The 21,429-nt window shown below is 35.0% G+C and overlaps 1 protein-coding gene across 4 annotated transcripts in view; it reads left to right on the forward strand.

The window, feature by feature from the left end:
* The window catches only part of ROBO1 (roundabout guidance receptor 1), a 414,221-nt gene that overhangs the window by 259,611 nt on the left and 133,181 nt on the right, over nt 1-21,429 (forward strand). For all 4 annotated transcript variants that reach the window (XM_015129100.3, XM_077994321.1, XM_077994320.1 and 1 more), the window contains exon 3: nt 12,652-12,809. In XM_015129100.3, coding sequence (XP_014984586.1) covers nt 12,652-12,809 — 158 coding nt within the window. The remainder of the gene's footprint in view (nt 1-12,651; nt 12,810-21,429) is intronic.

Below are 21,429 nucleotides of genomic sequence, written 5' to 3' on the forward strand. Positions count from 1 at the left end.
CAGGTGTTTGTATATAGTGAACTCACCTGATACTGAGAGTGAGGTTCAGGTGAGGAGTTGTCGAAGATGTGACTTCTGTAGCACAAAATTTTCCTCCATTGTAAACACTCTATTTCCATGAACTGATATTAAAAATAGATACAATCAACACACACACAAATAACATTTAATAATGATTAATAATTAAAGATCTTCACTTTGATACAGTAGTATTTATTTTTATTGAATTGTTTTTCCACGTTCAATATTTTTTCTTTGGCTTCCAATACGTCCTGAGGAGGAATATGTGTGTGTATGTATGTGTGTGTGTGTGTGTGTGTGTGTGTGTGTGTGTGTATATATATATATATATATATATATATTTGGGATAGGGTCTCACTCTGTCACCCAGGCTGGAGTGAAGTGGCATGACCATGGCTCACTGCAGCCTTCTTGATCTCTGGGCTCAATCAATCCTCCCACCTCAGCCTTCCAAGTAGTGGGACTACAGGCCTGTGCCACCACACCCAGCTATTTTTTTACATATTTTTTGTAGAGACAGGAGTCCCACCGTATTGCCTAGGCTGGTCTCAAACTGCTGGGCTTAGGCAATCCTCCTGCCTCGGCCTCCCAAATGCAGGGATTACAGGCGTGAGCCACTGCACCCAGTGAGGAATGAATTATATAATTACATAAAGCAATTATTGGAAAAGGTAGCATCATTAATAAGAATAATGAAATGATTCACTTTCTACTACTTTAATCTCAAGTACCTTAAGTCAGAGTTGTTAGCGTGATTCTAGCCATCAGCCAGAGAAGGTCTTAAACTTTGTCTGCCAGAGCTGATGGCTCAGCAAACTCTCCCAAGGGCTCTGTAGTTTGTTAGGAAAAGGCAGCTCACACAGCTACACAATTGCATGCTTGTTATTTTCCTTGGAGATTGAGAGCCCTGTTAGGTATTTGGCATTATTATTTTGAAGCCAAAGACAGGCTCTGATAGGGGAAGATACAAGGAATTAACGGGTCTGAACGTTATTATGTTCAGCAATAATAAAAGTGATTTAGGACAGACTGTCACCAATTAAAGATCCCTTTGTTTAGTTCATGTGTTTCTGCGTATGCTATTTAGACGTGGTTTTTCCTATCACTGAAATATTCCTTTGGGTTGTGTGGGGAGGGGATGTTATAGTTGGCAACCTTAATTATGTTTCACAAAGATACATTGGTGAGAAGAGTTTGTTTGTTTGTTTTTAATTCAATAGCTATTTTCTCTGGTTCTTCCCAATTACTAGGGAGGTTTTAATGAGATCATTTTAAACTGTGAGGATTCTTCCCCCTTGAGACTCTTACCATTACCACCCCCGCTCCATAAAACTTGAAAACGCCTTTGAATCCTTTTCCTATTTAGCTGCTGGTACTGTGGGCTTGAGAGGGTAAAGAAGTGTGAGTTTGTGAGTGTGTGCGTGTGTGCGCGCGCATGCCTTTGTTTCCCAGGAAATATTTAAATTAGAAAACACTCTAGTCTTTTTCAGGCACTTAAAAAATATGTGTGTCTTTATGAAAATAAAAGATGAAAACATCTGTTTCAGGATGTAATCCTGTGTGTTCAGTCACTCATCGTGCAACCTTGAGTCCTTTCATCACCTATGTGTCCTCATTTGCAATTGCGAGTGGGAGTGGAAGTAGGGAAGGTTGTACTAAGTTTATTTAAAGTTATGATTCTCAGCCAGGCGCAGTGGCTCACGCCTTTAATCGCACCACTTTTGGGAGGCCGAGGCGGGTGGATCACCTGAGGTCAGTAGTTCAAGACCAGCCTGGCCAACATAATGAAACCCTGACTCTACTAAAAGTACAAAAATGAGCTGGGTGTGATGGTGCTTGCCTGTAATCCCAGCTACTTGGGAGGCTGAGGCAGGAGAATCAGTAGAACCCAGGAGGCAGAGGTTGCAGTGAGTTGAGACTGTGGATTGTGCTGCTGCACATCAGCCTGGGTGACAAGAGTGAAACTACCTAAAAAAAATAAATTAAAAAGTTATGATTGTATATGAGCTGTTATTCACATTATGTTGTTGTTCTTGTTTACTAGTGACTTTTGAGCCTTTTCTTCAGGACCACTAGACCTGAACTCTTCTGCAGGATAGCCCCAGGTGGAAAAGTAAAATAGTATCTCCTTTATTTGTTTTGCATATTAGACTTTTATCTAAAATTTCAATTAAACGAAGCATGCTATGAAATACACACACACAAACACACACACACACACACACACACACAAACATACACACACAAAGGAGAGAGAAAAACACATTCTGAAATAAGTGCCCTGAAAGCAGACTTTGTCTTGTTTATCTTATTAGCTACCATCACCAAATATAGTGTGTTGCACTTTTATTGAATGAATGATTAAGTGAGTCACAAATAAAATCCATAAGATTTTGGGGATTCAGTATAATTCCAGGGAATTTTACATATGCTGTACATAATGTGAAAGCGAAATGCAATTAACTTTTTGTGCATTCTAATTGTATAATAATTTTTAATATGCTATTAGTTCTTGTGTCCTTAAATATTGATATATCATATCCTTCAGTAGGTTATTGATTTTATTATTGAGTTAATATGTTATTGAGCTTAATTTATGGCAGTCCTTGGAAATGCCCCATGTTTTGAGTTATTTTCATTCTCCAATCAAAATAACTGAGTGTTTTTGTTTTGTTTTATTTTGTTTTTTTTGGTACCATAATTTGGTGCTTAGCGTTACCATCACAGTATATCAATGACTAGTGGTCATATATGTCACATATCTGTATTATGCATACATATACATATATAATCCACACATGTTGAATATAACATTTATAAACTTAGAATGTGTCAGATGTATTTGAGTTTTTCAGTTAAAAAATACATGATATGGATCAAACTAGATTAAAATTTGTCATCATGAAAATTAAAGTATGAATTCATTGAATTCAAGGAATATTATCAGTTAGCAAATAAGATTTTAAATATAGTGGCATATAGATCAAAATACCTCAAAATCCATCTTGTGTTAAATATCAAGGGGGTGAATTTAAAGCCATAATATTTTTTAACCAGTGAAACAATTTTCATATCAGATTCTATACTCTCAAACCGTGTTTTAAATTTTTTAAAAAATAAGGATATCTTATGTTTTCTTGTTCCTCCTCATAGAAGGATTTACTTATGTGCTGTCTACCTATTCTCCTGTACCTTGAAAATGGCATGATCAGTTACTCAGATCAGAAGCCTGGGCGTTATTATTGATGTCTTTCTCTGTCAACTTCAGCCCCTCAGTAAATCATTCTGATTTTTACCAACAAAATGTACCTCCAATCTGTCACTATTGTGTCAAATCTGATATCATAATAATGGTATAAAACCATCACCTTTTACCTGTAATTACTTCCATAGCCTTCTAATTGGTCTCTACACTTCCTTTTTTGTTTGTTTATTTTTTCGAAACAGGGTCTAGCTCTGTTGCTCAGGCTGGAGTGCAGTAGTGCAGTCATGTCTCAAAGTAGCCTCAATCTCCCAGGCTCAAGCGACCCTCCTACCTCAGTCTCCCCACTAGCCGGAACCACTGGCGAGCACCACCATGCCTGGCTAATTTTGTACATTTTGTTTTGTGTAGAGACAGTGTCTCACTGTGTTTCCCAGGTGGCTCTCCAACTCCTGGGCTCAGGCCATCCTCCAACATCTGCCTCCCAAAATGCTAGGATTACGGGCATAAGCCACCACACCCGGCCTCCACGTCCATTCTTACTTCCCTCTCCATTTCATTCACAGGGCGACTAGAATGAACATTTAAGTATGCGAATTTCATTATAACACTATTTTGCTTAAGACTCCAGTGGCTTCTCCTTGGAATTAAAATAAAAGCTTACTCTTGGTCATGGCTGCTGTGCATAGCAAATCTGGTCCCTGTTGTCCCTACCAAGTTTGTCTTGTTTTGCTCTCCACCGGTCCCACTACACGGCATCCGAGACGTTTACAGTGTGCCAGGATTTGTCCTCACCTGAAGTATTTCCTCTGCTTGCAATGCACTTCCCTAGGATAAGTTGTACTCATTACTCAAGCTTCACCTTAACTGTTACTTCCTTACTATTCCCTCACCTCCAATCTAAATTATGTTTCTTATTATTCTCCCACATAGCATCCTATCCCTTTCCTTCATGACATGTATCACAATTATAGTTGTATATGTATGTATGTGTTTATTTGAATTTGTGTGTCTACCTCCCTATACCTCAAGCACTACCACTATAGAACTCCTGCCAATGCAAGCCACTATCTAAAATCTACTACTTAGCATATTGGAAAGTGTAGTAAACATTTACTGGATACCTCCTATATCTTGGATGTTGTCCTGGGCACTGGAAATACTAGGGGATAATCACAAATTCCCTGTTCTCATGGAACTGACCTTCAGATACAAAGAGCCAGGCAATAAATACAGAAGCATATTTCTTTGATTGAGAACTCTTGCTGCAAGGCGCTACATGAAAAGTTGGATTTTACAAAAGAAAGAATGCATGCCTGTCTTGCCCTAATCAGAGTCCCGTAGCTCAGATATCCTCATTTTGTCTGTGTTTTTTTAACCCTGCCAGGCTACTCCTGGGTGTGACTTTTGCTCTGGCACTTTAAAACCCTCATCAATGGCATTCTTTGTCCTCCTTTCCATTTGTACTGGCAGCTGAGAAATTTGGCAATTCCTTACATAGTGACTAACAGCAATACTTCTTTGCAGATGTAATGCACCATATAAATGGCAAGTCCTGTATAAACATTAAATAATTAGCTTTCATAATAACCCTATCAAGATAGAGTATAAAACTCTCTGTTTTTTTGTGGAAATAACTGAGTCATTGTGAATGTACCTGTTAAAATCACAGAATGGTGAAAGAATCTGTGTTGATTCTGACATTCTAGACTTCTGTTTTCTGATTCATAAATAAACATTTATTACTGTATAAAATGATGTCCTGTAAATAGTGAACTTTTAAAATAAATCTAATTTATAGGTTATTTTAAAGTGTATAAAATGCAAACATATAGTAAGTTACTGACTTTTAAGTTAGAACATATGATTTTAGCCATTTGACTGACTTTGGTGATACATTTTAAAATGATCTACCAGACTTTCAAGTCTGCTGAATATTAACTATTTAAATGTTGATTCTAATGAGAACACGTGGACACAGGGAGGGGAACAACACACATTGGGGCAGTCGGGGGGTGGAGAAGGGAAAGGGGAAGGAGAGAATTAGGATACATAGCTAATGCATGTGGGGCTTAAAACCTAGATGTCAGGTCGATAGGTGCAGCCAAGCGCCATGGCACATGTATACCTATGTAACAAACCTACACATTCTCCATTTGTATCCTGGAACTTAAAGTCAAATTAAAAAAAAAAAAAATGTTGATCCTTACTGATGTACACTTTTCTCTGGAACACATGACAAATTTTAACTGAAACCTACTATGCCAAACTTACCTGCTCTTTGTCCTGAAGACTTAGTGCTGTTGGAATAAGCACTAGGGAGTGTTTTGCACAGTGGTACGGGAAGTGTCATTATGGTGTTCATGTTTATGTGAAATGTGAATGTGGTTTAAGCTGGAACCCAATCTGGATGTAATTCTAACAATTAAAAGACCAGGGACAACATGGCCCCATTTCTGCAGCCCAGCAGAATACAGAAACATACAACTGTATTTAAGTTAGCTTGCTTCTCCATCATACACTATATAAATAAACAATTTGCTAGTAATTGTTTTTATTCTGGTAATTCTTCTCATTCTATTTGCAATGCCTTGTATTCATTCACGTTAGGTTGTTGTTATCATATAATGTTGAGTGATATTTGTCATCCATCCGCTATGTCAGGTTTTCAGAATGTATAATTTTTGAATAAAAGTACTCCTTTCCTTGGTTAGAACGTAAGAGTTTTGTCAAATCTTCAAAAGTGCTTCTACCAGCATATTTTCTTCCAGGGTCTTAAGCAAAGCATAATTTAAGGTTTAAAAGCAAAGTTGCATGATACAAGAAAAATACAAGTAGTTCTCACTCATAGGTGGGAACTGAACAATGAGATCACTTGGACTCGGGAAGGGGAACATCACACACTGGGGCCTATCATGGGGAGGGGGGAAGGGGGAGGGATTGCATTGGGAGTTATACCTGATGTAAATGACGAGTTGATGGGTGCTGATGAGTTGATGGGTGCAGCACACCAACAGGGCACAAGTATACATATATAACAAACCTGCACGTTATGCACATGTACCCTAGAACTTAAAGTATAATAATAATAATAAATTTTAAAAAAGAAAAATACAAGTAGAAGATGACATTATTATTGTAGAATATTCCTAGATATATTCAGTGTCAAATTTTAAAAATTAAATGGAAACACTTTATATAGAATTAATGTTCACATGCATCTTTTTTAGAAACCATTTCCTTAGCTTTAGAAGATGATGTTGTAAGATGGATAATACTTGATGGAATATTATTTTACTTGTTATTCTTTTAATTTTCCTCCTCAATGGGTTATCTTTCTGTACATTCATCCTTTTGTTGGAGTCTTTTTTAAAGGTTGGAATTATTTCAGAAATATTAAGGAATTTTTCACACATTTGTACAAAGAACAGCACTTTGTTCTTCTGGGCAATACTGTCAGCTAAAAAGTAGGAATGCAAATAGTTATAGAAAACTTTATGGTATGCTTTCTGATCCAGCCTTCAAAATATATCTCTTAATTCAAAATAACCTGCAATAAGACCCTATGGTATTACTGTCTCCCAAAAAGGTGAATATTAATGTTTTTTGACAGACGTCAACATTTTACATATACTTCACTGCAAGGAATATACAAGAGTTATAGCATACCTGCCAGACACAGAGTATGTGCTCAGTGCAGATGTGTTAAATGAAAGAATGATAGTTATTTTGATATTAAATTACACTTATTTACATCAGCATGAAGTTGGTGTTCAGACAGGGAAGTAGGAGTATCATAAAAGTAAGTAATATCTATACTCAAAATTAAAGACTAGGTATGTGAGTAGTAATTTTGAGAATGATTAAAATGTTACATGGCAACAGAAACAGGTTGTTACTGAGCATTCGTAGAGTTGTCTTTATTTACCTCTACTTTATTTTCTTCTCCAATATACCTTATTTTTTAAGGGTTTCATTTTATTTTTTTTCCTAGTTGACAAGAGGTTACTATTTGCTGCAAGTAGAAAAAAATAAATCCCAGGACTGCAGAATATCTTCCCCTATTTTTCCCAAGATACCCACTTGTAATTAAATTGCCCATATTTAATTAAAATGCTTATTAATATACAACTTTTTCAATCATTTTGTGGTTGAAATAGGGGAAACATTGATAAAAACGAGCACATCATATGTATTATGAATAATGAAATCAAATTCTCAATATTTTTCTGAAAATGTGGTGTCCTCTTCCAAGAAAAAAAATCTGAAAAAACACAGGAATGCAGAATATATTCAAAGATAGCCATGTGATTATCAGGAGGGAAATTTCTCACTTATGTTACAATAGAATGAGTCTGAAATGTTAATTATATCATGATACTTGTGTATTTAGAATTATGAACACTGTGGTAAGACCAGATAGGCAGGTAACTTGGTAGAGAAGTGTTCTTTATGTACTGGAGATCTGTATTCTAGCTTGGGTACCACGTCCTACAAATTCCTCATCTGCAAATCAAAACCAATACATTCCTTTTATCATAGACTTGTTGTGAGTATTAAATGAGTTGTTACTTACTGAGGTTCCTTACACAGCAAATGTTCAATTAGCATCAGCCATTGCTAACATCATTATTATGTTGCTGACATTATTATTATTATTATTATTTATGTGGCATGCTTCTCTCTCCCTGAGGAGCCTTAATTTATTAATTTCTAAAACAAAAAAGTGCAGATCACACATCTGACAGGCCCCTAACCGCACTGAGATTCTATGATTCATGAAGATAAAGGGATTGTATGTAGTTCACAAATATTCACAATTAGTTGTTCACACTTAACTTGAGAACTTGAGCCTACCAAGACTGGATAGTGGTGAGACTGTAGTGCAGTGATGCACAATTACCATACGTCAAGCCTTTTGCAATAATAAAGTGAATTTATTGGAAATACAATGGATTAGATAGAAACAATTGCATTTTTACAGCACAGTAGTGACATGGTTAACAAAGAAACAAAAAAACACTTCACTGGGAATCAGAATGCCTGGGTTTTCTTCTGGTCCCCTTCTCATAAATAACACAAGCAAAGCTTCCTGGGACTTAGTTCCCTCTGTTTATGGGATTGATTATATGTTGTCAAAGACCTCTGCCCATTCTGTAATGTTATGTTTCAGTTCTAAAATTTCCTACAATGCACTCAAAGACTGTTTTGCAGGTATTAAAGTCTCCATATTACTGGAACACTTTCTGTTTAACTTTTTTTATTCTTTGCTTCCTGTCTTAATATTACCCAGATAAGTTGCAAAGACACCACTGAATTTTAGAATTCCTTTCTGAAAAGATGTTTACTTAGTTTGAGAATTGTGTCAAAATTGATGTAAAGTTTTCAAAAAGTAGGTGATTTTATGCTTTGTTATGTTTTGTACAATTAGTGAACTTTTTTGTTGTTGTTGAGACGGAGTCTGGCTCTGTGGCCCAGGCTGGAGTGAGCGGCGCCATCTTGGCTCACTGCAAGCTCCGCCCCCCGGGTTCCCGCCATTCTCCTGCCTCCGCCTCCCGAGGAGCTGGGACCACAGGCGCCGCCACCACGCCCGGCTCATTTTTGTATTTTTAGTAGAGACGGGGTTTCACCGTGTTAGCCAGGATGGTCTCCATCTCCTGACCTGCTGAGTGAACCATTTTTTTTTTTAAAGAAAAAAACCTTCTAGGATTCAAATATTCAATGAAGCGTATATTTTCTCTAATTTAATAGAAAAAAAAAAAATGTAATGCCGTTCAGTTAAATTATATGTACAAAACTGTATACATAAAATAAGACTACACAAATATGAAATAAATATTATATTTGTATAATATTAGGGGGAACTCTGGTTTAATACCTTTTTAGTTTATATCTACTTGGATACACTATGTATGCTACTTGCTCTTTTCAAATTAATATTAGACCTTTTTGACAATTCCAAATTACAATTTTCATATGTTTCAAATCAAGAAACATTAAAAATGTATATACTTTGGTTAATAGAAATGTTAAAGGAGAAAAGGAGAAGCTTGTCAAAAGATCTGTATCTGGGATGTATATGGATGCTTTTGGTTTTTCTGCCAAAATGCTGTGATTCATTTGAATTTGATTTTTATTGTGATGACTTAAATATACACATGAATTTTGAAAACTGGACAATTTAACTATAAGTTTCATATAGTTTTATAATGTGATACCATATTATTTTTCACCAAAAGGAAATCTTTGGGATAAGTATAAGAAAGAAAACTTAGTTTTAGAAGAGAGAAAAAAAATGTTAAATTCATAACTTTATGCAGAATTGCCCATAGTCATAGGCAATACTAAAGTTTTATGCTTTACAGCTGCAAAAATAATTACATGAGCATTACTAAGCAACAATTTTTAATGGATTACATTTTGTTAGTTTTTCATTATATATTGTAAAAGGCCAAATAACATAATAAATGTTAAAATAACTTGATTTATCTGACTTAGACCTTTGATATTTCTTCAAGACATTTTATCATTAATTGGTTTATTTGAGAAATGATTCGGTATGTAAATAAGATATAGCATTACCAAACTGGTTTTAAGTTTGCTACATAGAAAAATTGTTCATATTGTTTACTTTTATTTGAAAAGTATTTTACTTTTGGGTGTTTCAAAGGTGTTAACCTTTTCAGAGGTGTTATCATTGATTAATAATGTGATCCAGCAAAGGCACATACTGCCTGTCAAGGTCAATCCATTTGCTTTTTCTACAAGCCTTACATTTTATTTGTGTTACATTCTTAACACCTACTAATAATATAAGCTTATAAATAGTGAAAGTCTTTATACTCTGTTCTTTTATTATGTGGTAACAGTAGCTGGAGTTTTCAGTTTAACAATGTTTACCTTTGTGTCTATATATTTTATTAATAGTGAATAGTATTGAAGTTAGAATTTAAAGAGTTTGGTGCAGTCAGATTTAGTTTGGTTTTCCTTTTACTGTTCTTTCCAAAGATAAGGAAAAGAAAAAAAGTCTTCTCTTTGAAGCAGTAGTTTCCAAATATTAACACAGTCATGCTATGCCCAAGTTGTCTTAATATTCAGATTTTAAAAATGGGGATTTTTTTTCATGGATTTGATAATTTACTCAAATGTATGCATCTACTTGGTTGGAATTGAGGAAGGACAAATTTTAAAAAGCAAGAGAAAAACATAGGTTTTTGTAAGCCCCTAAACTTGTCTGAGGTTTTGAAACCAAAGTTTAAGAGTGATTTTTTTAAAGAACGGTTAGATCTTAAGTTTTTTACATGGTAGTACTTCATCCATGAAAGCACTTTTAAATGCCAGTGGAATGGAAAGACATCCATAGGATTCTTTAGGATTTATTTCAATAGGATTTATTTATTTATTTGAGACCGTTTCGCTCTTGTTGCTCAGGCTGTAGTGCAATGGCACAATCTCAGCTCACCGCAACCACCATCTCCTGGGTTCTAGCGATTCTCCTCCCTCAGCCTCCTGAGTAGCTGGTATTACAGGTGTGCACCACCACACCCGGCTAATTTTATATTTTTAGAAGACACTGGGTTTTTCCATGTTGGTCAGGCTGGTCTCAAACTCCCGACCTTAGGTGATCCTCTTGCCTCGGCCTCCCAAAGTTCTGGGATTAGAGGTGTAAGTCACCACACCCACCCCAATTCAATAGGTTTTAAAAGATAAATAACATTTATCAATCCAAATCTATGCACTTAACATACTAATACACATTTTCAGTGCCATGTTAAATTAGGTTACCAAACTGGTTGACATTCTATTACACATCAGATCAAGGAAAGCAGGGTGGAGGAACTATAACTATTTATTGGACTTTGTACTGAAGTATATGTATCTTCATCCCTCTTTTGTGAGAAGGGAAGCAAAAGTCTTAAATAGTATGTTCAAGATTGCATGTCTTGAACATACTATTTAGAGTTGTATTTAAGACTAACATGCCAAATAATTCATGATTTCTTGATGTTATCAAGACACTGGGACAATTGTACTGTATGAACTATTATATAAAGATCTCAATATAAAGATTGCATGTCTTGAACATACTATTTAGAGTTGTATTTAAGACTAACATGCCAAATAATTCATGATTTCTTGATGTTATCAAGACACTGGGACAATTGTACTGTATGAACTATTTTTGGAATATGTACTTGGTTTCCTTTCCACATTAATTCTAACAGTTACAAAATACTGCTTGTTTTACAGTATGTTAATATTATATTAGTAGCCAGTTGAGATTATGATAGTGAATTGTACAATTTACAGTAGTGAATTTATAATACTGCATTATTTCTTCCTCCACAATATGGGACTAATGTTAGTAGTACAAGTAGAATTAATAGTATTTCTCATTGTGAATAGGTTAAGGATTAAATGAGATAATATACACACAAAAAGCAACAAAAACGTAGAATATAAAAGTAATGCTGTTGGTAGCACTGCTGTTATCCATATTGGTGCCTTCTAACATTCTCAGTAATCATGGAAAAACATAATGAGTTTCAATGTCTTGGCTTTGTAGATATGTCTAAAGTTTTTATAATAAACATATTTAAATTACAATGATTATATAGCCTTATACATTAATTTTATATATGTATGAAATATCACTCAAGGCCGGGCGCGGTGGCTCAAGCCTGTAATCCCAGCACTTTGGGAGGCCGAGACGGGCGGATCACGAGGTCAGGAGATCGAGACCATCCTGGCTAACACGGTGAAACCCCGTCTCTACTAAAAAATACAAAAAAACTAGCCGGGCGAGGTGGCGGGCGCCTGTAGTCCCAGCTACTCAGGAGGCTGAGGCAGGAGAATGGCGTGAACCCAGGAGGCGGAGCTTGCAGTGAGCCGAGATCGGGCCACTGCACTCCAGTATGGGCAAGAGTGCCAGACTCCGCCTCAAAAAAAAAAAAAAAAAAAAAAAAAAAAAAAAAAAATCACTCAATTAAATTCATGCTTGGAAGTACCTTAATTTTTTCCTTTTAATATTTAGCTTTGCATGTATATGTAATTCATTTAATTATAGAAAGCATTATCCTGTGGTGTCACATAGATAAAAGGAGGATTCAGTTGTATTCATTAGCACATGGCTGAGAAAAATGTAGGCAGCAGGCAGAAAAGAAATGCAAGTTAAAGATGAGCCGAATGCTAACTGTGAGCACACTAAACAGCGGAGAGCATCAGATTATCCCTCCTATGTATGTTTAAAGTCAAATATCTTTATTAAATTGCAGATATCTGTAAGTAGATACAGATTCTTAAAGCTGTATTGCAAGAGCTATTAGTGGGAGTTTATTATAATTATAATAAATATCTCCTGCAGAAGTTCAGAGATTAGGACTGTATATATCACTTTTGAGTATAATGATTTAATCTTGTTCCTACAGTACTTCGGGATGACTTCAGACAAAACCCTTCGGATGTCATGGTTGCAGTAGGAGAGCCTGCAGTAATGGAATGCCAGCCTCCACGAGGCCATCCTGAGCCCACCATTTCGTGGAAGAAAGATGGCTCTCCACTCGATGATAAAGATGAAAGAATAACTGTGAGTATTGAATTCAACAGCAGAGGGCATTTGTAGGTCTAACTGTGTGTGTCTTTACCAAAGAAAAGAGAGAAAAATGAAGTAGATTATTTTAAATAAAGGCTTGTATCAGCTCCCATATTCAGTTTTTCTTTTAAAAAAACATATTTCAATTCTTTCTGTGTTGACATGAAAATAAGTGAGGAAAATTCATGGTGTTTAGAGATCAGTAAAAGAAAAACTATAATTCCTGTTTTAATGTCTCAGAGTTAACACTTTTATGTATGACTTAATTATTATCATAACTCAGGGCTTATAAAATTTCCATGTGTTGTAGTAAAAATTATTTATTAAAGAAGATCTGTTTTTAGTATGTTTCCAGAAGGCCTTTTAAACCACTTCAAGATGTTTTTATGTTTTTTCTCATTTTTATAACTGTTTTTCTGTTCTATAGAGTTCAATATTGTTTCTGAAAAATAAAATCTTATTTTGAAAGGTGGTTAATGAAGAATTTATCTCAATATAAAATGAAGTCATATGATGAGATTATTGAATTTCAAATGCCTGCTCTGATGTAAGAAATTATATGTGATTTGTATGACGTCAAGATGCATTTTCTTCTTGACAGCAGTGATTCTTTATGACTTCCTTGCTTGTTTTGTCTTGGAAGGTGTTGACTAAAGCCCCTCAGTCACCAAGCTCTCATTGATTTTGTGGTTGCTCAATATTTCCCTTTACAGTTCTCTTTGTTCAGCATGCACTGATACCTGTCCATTGTGAATTCGCTGGTCAAGATTTAAAGTTCCCTAGAAGAATGTATGTGTGAGGAAAAGGTCACTGCTGAGGATGTACAAGAGCAAAGTTATAATGCAGACCACACAAACCTAGTTAGTAGTTGCACTATTTTTGAGCAACTGGTTAGTAGATTAGCTTGGAAAAAATTAATAGTGAGAAAAGTAGAGAAAGTTGTGTGACACAAAGTTTTAGGTACCTTGAAAGAAAATTAAGAATTTTTTTCATGTAAATCTGAATGAGAATGAGTCTCCCGAAGGATTTCTATAATTCTTGGGACTGGTGTGAGGATGACCTGGTTCTGCTTATCAGAGGTGCTGCAGAGTCACACGATAAAAGGAACTATATTTGGAAACATTGGTTTTTGGAAATGAAGTCAAGAAACACCATGCAAGAAATAGAGTGGAGAAACAAATTCTTCTCTTGTTAGCGATAACAGATTCCTTTTGGATTCATGTACAATGAAGATAAGAATACTTTGCCCTTAAAAATATATTCTAGATCATTTAATGACCATTATCTATAATTCCCCTTTCCCTTCCTTACTGATTCAAACACATTAAAACCATTATTATCCCTGACTTTCGCTCATGCCTTTCCTGATAACCTATTCGTGTTTAATACAAGTTAATGACAAAATTCTTTTTTTATTTATTTTATTTATTTTTTTTGAAACGGAGTCTTGCTGTGTCACCAGGCTGGAGTGCAGTGGCACAGTCTCACCTCACTGCATGCTCTGCCTCCTGGGTTCAAGCGATTATCCTGCCTTAACCTCTTGAGTAGCTGGGATTACAGGCGTGCACCACCACACCCAGCTAATTTTTGTATTTTTAATAGAGATGAGGTTTCACCATGTTGACCAGGATGGTCTCAACCTCCTGACCTCGTGATATGCCTGTCTTGACCTCCCAAAGTGCTGGGATTACAGGCGTGAGCCACCACACCTGGCTGACAAAATTCTTAGCCCTGGAAATGCAACTTGATCAAAACTCAGTGAGTGTTCTACTGAAGCTTACATTTTATGAGTGTGTATACAGAGAAAACCAAATAAATAAGTAAAATACACAGTAAGTTAAACTATAATAAATCCTACAAAAATAGAGAAAGTGTATACAGACAAAAACCAAAATAAATAAGTATAACACACAGTAAGTTAAACTATAATAAATCCTACAAAAATAGAGAAAGTGTATACAGACAAAAACCAAAATAAATAAGTATAACATACAGTAAGTTATACTATAATAAATCCTATAAAAATGGAGAAAGGGTATACAGACAAAAACCAAAATAAATAGGTATAACATACGGTAAGTTAAACTATAGTGAGTCCTATTAAAAATTGTGAAGAGGTAGATGAATTCATTAGGGTTCAGGTGGGATTGAAATTTTAAAGAGGCTGATTAGAGAGAATGCCTCACATAAAAAACCTCAAAAAATTGATGGAATGAACTATACAAGTGTCTGGTAAAAGGGTATTCTAGGCAGACAAAATAGTAAATACAAAAACCCTGAGGTGGGGTATACCTGACGCATTCACTGAAGAGTAAAAAGTCAGTGTTGGTTGAACAGAATGAGTAAAGATTTACAGGAGATACTCTCAGGGAGACAGCCTTTATAAAGGCTGTGAATTTAATAATTGTCCAACTGTGTAGGCTCTTACAGGTGTTATAGATAGTTTGGCCTTTCTTCTAAGCAAGCTGGGAAGCCTCTGCTCTCCTGAGAACACACTGAAACGTGGCAATGGTAGAGACAGGGAGACTCATTGAGAGCTCTCAGGGTAATCCGGGTGAGAGACAAATGGTAGTTTGAACCAGGCTGTTAGGATGGGGAGGTAGTGAGGAGTGGCTAGATTCTGGATACATTACAAAGCAATAGCCAACAGAATTTGCTAACAGACTGGATGTGTTTGTGAGCGAAAGAGAAAAGTCAAGGACCTCCTAATTAATTGGCCTGCACAACTGAAATGGTGTAGATGCCATTAACGGAGATGCCATAGATTGTAGTAGAAAATTTGGGGTGGGAAGTTATCAGGAGCTCAGTTTTTGACATGGTAATTTTGAAATGCTTCTTGGATATCCCACTATAATTGTCAAATAGGCAGTTGGATACATGAGTCAGGAATTCAGAATTGAGGTTGAGGTTGGAGAAAAAATTAAATTGTGGTAGACATACAAGTACTCATTACTATACAGTTCTCGTATCCTTCTGGGCAGATGCAACTCTCTACTTCCCAGCTTTTTTGCTGTCCGGCAGACCTGCTGGACTTTTTCAGCTTCATGGGTTGTGAGTGAACGTTAAAGAAATTAAATACTAGTGATTTAAATACTCCAGTACTCTCTTTACCACTCTGCAACCAAGCAAGCTACTTGTTTTATGTAGGTAGTGCAACTGCAACATGGAAGACACCCTGAGAGCCTGAGCCCTGAGTTATGTGTAGAACGTTCTACCCCACACCTCTGTCTTCTCAAGATGGACATGGAAAATGAATGAGAAATAAATCTTTTGTTGATTAAGTCACTGAGGATTTTTTAGCACATACAGCATAGCCTTTCCTGATGAATATGGGAGTCATCAGGGCATACATGTTATTTAAAAACAGGAGACTGCAATCACCAAGGGAATGGTTGCAGATAGAAAGGAAAAGCAGTCCAATGCTTAGTTCTCACAGAGAAGAGGCAGAAAGAGCAGTGGGAACTGAGAGGGAGCAGTCACTGGGAAAGGAGGAAAATTAGAAGGGCCGCCGAGTAAAGACGGTTTGAAGGAGGTGTCGGTGACTACCAGTTACAGCTGGTAGATGGAGTAATAATGGGGATTAAGAATTCACCACTGGATTTAACAACTCGGTGAGCAATCATGAATGACCTTGACAAGAGCCATTTCAGGGGAGTGCTGGGGGTTAAAACCTCATTGAACGTTTCAAGACAGACTGGAAAGATCAAAACTAGACACAGAGCATAGATGACTCTTTTTAATGTCGTGTTCCATACTCTAGATAAAAAATAATGGTGGTCGTCGTCTTGCATTTTGAAAGATCTCAGTTAATTTTAAAGGTTGTATTTTGTGGGTATGCTTGTGTATGTGTTAATTTTTTTGTGACATTCACAGTTTAAAATCACTATAATAAATTTGATTTTTAAAAATTCTTGGAACTTCCTGATGTATCATATAGTGAACTAGATGACATTTTATTGTTTATGCCAAAATGTTTAATTTATTTTAGAATCTTCATTTACTTTTGCTGTCTAAGGGGATGCTGTCCTCTAATTAAAGAGCACCAGTTCCCCCACGCCATCAGTAGCTTCTAGTTAATGTAAGAACCACCTACAATAAGGAATCAAACAGTTTAAAGTTGTAAAAACCTATGACTATGAAATGATGCCAAGATGTTAATATATAAATAACTTTTAAATCATTTACATGCTGCCAAAATGATGATCCATGATGGTGTTCCATATGCTAGGAAGTTGTAACATCTGAAACTTTTACTATTTCTAAGACCATCTGTGTGTTTTGTATAAATTATGACTGTGGAACTGATAAAACACTGGAGGTAAAAAGCACATTTATACATTTGGGAAAAGGAATACATTAAAAATCAGCAGTTTGGGTTCAAAATCACTGATCTTATGTAAATCGTAATTGTTTTTGTTTTATTTTCTTCCTTTAGGCAAAACTGAAATTGAATAATTAAAACAAAAACTTAGAACATAAACAGAATACGTGACATTATTTCTAGTTCTTTTTTTCAATAGTGAAAATAAATTCTTAAAAGATGTTGGTTATTAGCCATTGTACGTGATTCTTCTTTCCTAAGCCTTGTATTCAAATGAGTGTATTCATCTCTATTGTTAATGTACTTTGCCAAATGTGCTGAGTGCAGATGAACAGAAGATTAAAGCGCATAATATCATTATGAAAGACAATTGAAGATTGCATGCTTATTGCTACAGTTTTGGTTATAGGAATTTCTAGAGTTCTTTAATGTGGTGGCTTTCTTTGTTGAAGATTTAAAGTACACCTCTCCCAGCTGTGAGAACAAAGACACACCCTACAAAAAAGGGAAATATGTAGTTGAATGATAGCTGCACCTGTGGGTTTTTTTAAGTTCTTAATTCATTTCTTCTTACAATGACCTGGATTCAGAGCCAAATTTTAGATCCAGATGATTATAAACCATGAATATATAAATAACATTTTCTTATTGTCTTACATGATAGGAGAATTTCTTAGAACTTTTTTGGCACATGTTTCTTAGAATCATTTGAAAGAGGCCTTAAATGATGTTTGTCTCTAGTGTTCTTTGTTTTCTAGACATGAGTATTTATATTTAGAGTTAGAAATAAAAGTAGTTTAACTGGTAGGCTAGATTAAATTGATTTACTTCATGTGTTTGAGACTTAATCATATCCATCTTGTTAATAAATGAAATTTTCTTATAAAGATAAATTGGAGGACTAAAGTGCTCTTTTGGATGTCTTTGAAAATACCTTACAAAAAGCGATTTTTAAAAATTTCACTACTTTTTAGAAATACTGCATTTAAGTTCAAGATATTTTATTAGGGTGGGAAAAAGAAAATGTTAATATTGGGAAAAAGTTAACACCAAGTATTGAAAACATAATTATTTTGTTCAGTCTGAAAACTGAAATTGCCTTGTACATTAAGGAAAAAGTTAAAACATTTAAAGTAGACATCACAAATATTTTCCTAGATTAAGTTTGTTTAAAATTTTGCCATTCTATATTTGTTTTCTTAGACAATTTTGTTATTTTTATCTCAGCAAAAAGGTGAGTTTTGTTATAAATTAGCACAGTTCTTTGGGTCACAGACAATTGCACCAAGTTCCAGGCATCAATTTCTCATACTTTGTATTGGATTTCTATAAAATGAACCTGGTGGTAGCTGCAGGAATTGCAGGCATAGAGATGAAATTGCTGATCTCTTAGGGAGGATGGCTTATAAATAAAACTTGTTTAATTGACTGTTACAAGCATAAACACAAATGTGTTTATGAAATAAAATATTAAGGTATTTAATAGTACCTAGGTGATAACTGATGAGACAAAAGCAACTGTATAGTTTATCTTAATATCTATTAAAATAAGATCATAAATTAATACCATTATACTAACAGAATATGATACTTTTATGTATTTATATGAGATCTGCAAATTGGCAAGTAGGAATTAAACCTTTTGTTTTAGATTAGTAAATGAATATTTACAGAAACAATAATAAATTTCCAATATCTGCTACATAGTATACATGATATGTTTATTGAATGTTACAAGATAGTTATTTAAGGCTTTGTATTTAGCTCTTCTGCATAACTGTGTCATGAAAGTCTATTGAAAAAAAGTTCCTTTTGTCGGGCACGGTGGCTCATGCCTTTAATCTGAGCACTTTGGGAGGGCAGGGCAGGCAGATCACTTGAGGTTGGGAGTTTAAGACCAGCCTGACCAACATGGAGAAACCCCATCTCTACTAAAAATACAAAAAAATTAGCCAGGCATGGTGGCACATGCCATAATCCCAGCTACTTGGGAAGCTGAGGCAGGGCAGTCTCTTGAACCTGGGAGGCAGAGGGTGCAGTGAGCCGAGATCGCGCCATTGCACTCCAGCCTGGGCAACAAGAGTGAAACTCTATCCCCCCCCCCCAAAAAAAAGAAAAAAGGAAAAAGTTCCTTTTTAATCTGAAAAATTGTAAATAAAAATTATTTACATTTATTTATTTAAATTTTATTTTATTAAATGTAATCTAAATAAATGTCAATTTTTAGAGATAATATAGCTATTGAATATTAAGAACTTGCTATGTATTATATGCTTTATATAATCTCATTTTATCCGCCTGAAAACCCAATGCCTAAGCTATTTTCTTTACATTAGGGTACGCTTATACTTGTCAATTTAGTGTTACAAAGAAGATGAAGAAGGAGGAGATGATGATGGTGACAGCACTTGCTATGTGCCAGGTCGTAGTATAAGCACTTTATGTATATTCACCCATTTAATCCTGACAACAATCTTGTCAGATACATACTAAACTTCTGCTAATGCAGTCGCTACATCTAAATTGGCTGTTGGGCAAAGAGAGGGCAACCAAGGGGTCACTTCCATTTTTTTCATTCATAACATTTTTATAGGGTCCTATAGATTCTGCAACATATATAACAACTCTGCTATGCTATCAGTGCAAATTTTGACTCAGGACGACAGTATCTCTTAGTTTCCATTATGAAGTACTATTTTTAATATTCAAGGATTTGGAGAGATTAGTTCACAGAATGGAAGTTGTGGTGGTCTTGAAACTGGGGTTTGGCATGTTCAAGAACTAGTCCATATTATGTTCAGTATTGAAATCTATAACATAAAAAAGATTTTTAAATTTGAAAGGTTGAGTAGTTTCATAAAAGATGGCACATAAATGGTCCAATATGGCCAAATATTATAGCTCAGACAACCTAAAATTATTTATTCTGAAGACCAGAAGTCTTACCTAAAAAGAGATTAGAGATTATCTAAAGAAAACAATTAACTGTCATCATTTGGCATTTACCAAAAGAAGGATTTATATTGAAGAGGATATTATAAATCAGTAAATCATTCAACTGAATATGCTTTGTAGTTATCAGTCCAAATTGTGAATTAGCCAGGTTCTAATATCATTAGCTGCACAGATTTCAAAATTTATTGCTGAAAAAAGTAAGCAATTATGAGATGTTACATAACAAATGAAAAATTGAGTTAAATAAAATATTGTTAATATAGTGTCTGGAGAATTTTGTATAGATATAATAAAGTACAGTAAAAACTAACACATTAACAACACAGTATAAATATTAAGCTCTGCCTAGACTCAATTCTGAAATTTCAGAATTATTTTCTTCATGATAACCTTTGTCAATCATTTATCCTGAATTGTTTCATTTTATTAAGAACAAGAGCTGAAAAAGTCATTTTTTCATGCTTCAAATTCTTAGCTGGTATGAGCCTTTGTGACTTAAGCATTTTTGAATGACTTATATTATTCCTTGAGATAAGTTATGCTGACTTGTTTATTCTTCTTTCTACTGTCCTCACAGTAGCATGTCACAAATATCCTCTATGTCTACCATTGTTTTTACTTGATTGAAAAAACAATTTAGATGATGGGGAAAGAATTTGTTTATAAGATATTTATTTTCATCAAAGCCATTTTCCAATCAGTAACTGTTTTTTTTCACTTCGTCTATTTATTGCATAACTGAATTAAGATTTTATCCATTCTTCTTTGCAAAATGTAGAAAAAAATTTTACAGCATCAGTATGCTTTAGTATGATGAACAAGTACATTTAGTAGCTTTTTCTTAAGATTTTTACCTTACATAGGAAAATCAGCCATTCTGTTTTGCCCAGGATGGTCCTGGTGTTAGAAATGAGAATTCTATTCCCAGGAAATCCCTCAGGTCTGGGAAAATGGGGATAGTTGGTCACTGTAATCCTAGAAGGTTTAAATGAATTGTTTTGTGTATGAGTGACATTGAATAACAAATCACATTTATATAAGGTAAGTAAAAAATCGCTAAAATATATAGAAGGGTTTTATCTGTATCATTTCTTTCAAAAGCAAGTTAAAGATCTGAAAATTTGTAATGAAGGTCGGAGAACAACTTAGTTATGCAGTAAAAAAACAAAACAAAACCAAAAAACCAAAAATAACTATGTAACACTTCCCATTCCCATGCTGACGAGGTAAAATTATTAGAATGGAGTGTGTCATCAGGTCTTTTCCCAGTCCTTTTCGGCTTCCTGTGTGTCTTTGTAGGCTTCTTTGATTTCCATTGTTGGTGTGATATTTTGGTAA

This window comes from Macaca mulatta, chromosome 2, assembly GCF_049350105.2.
Source record: "Macaca mulatta isolate MMU2019108-1 chromosome 2, T2T-MMU8v2.0, whole genome shotgun sequence".
Lineage (NCBI taxonomy): Eukaryota > Metazoa > Chordata > Mammalia > Primates > Cercopithecidae > Macaca > Macaca mulatta.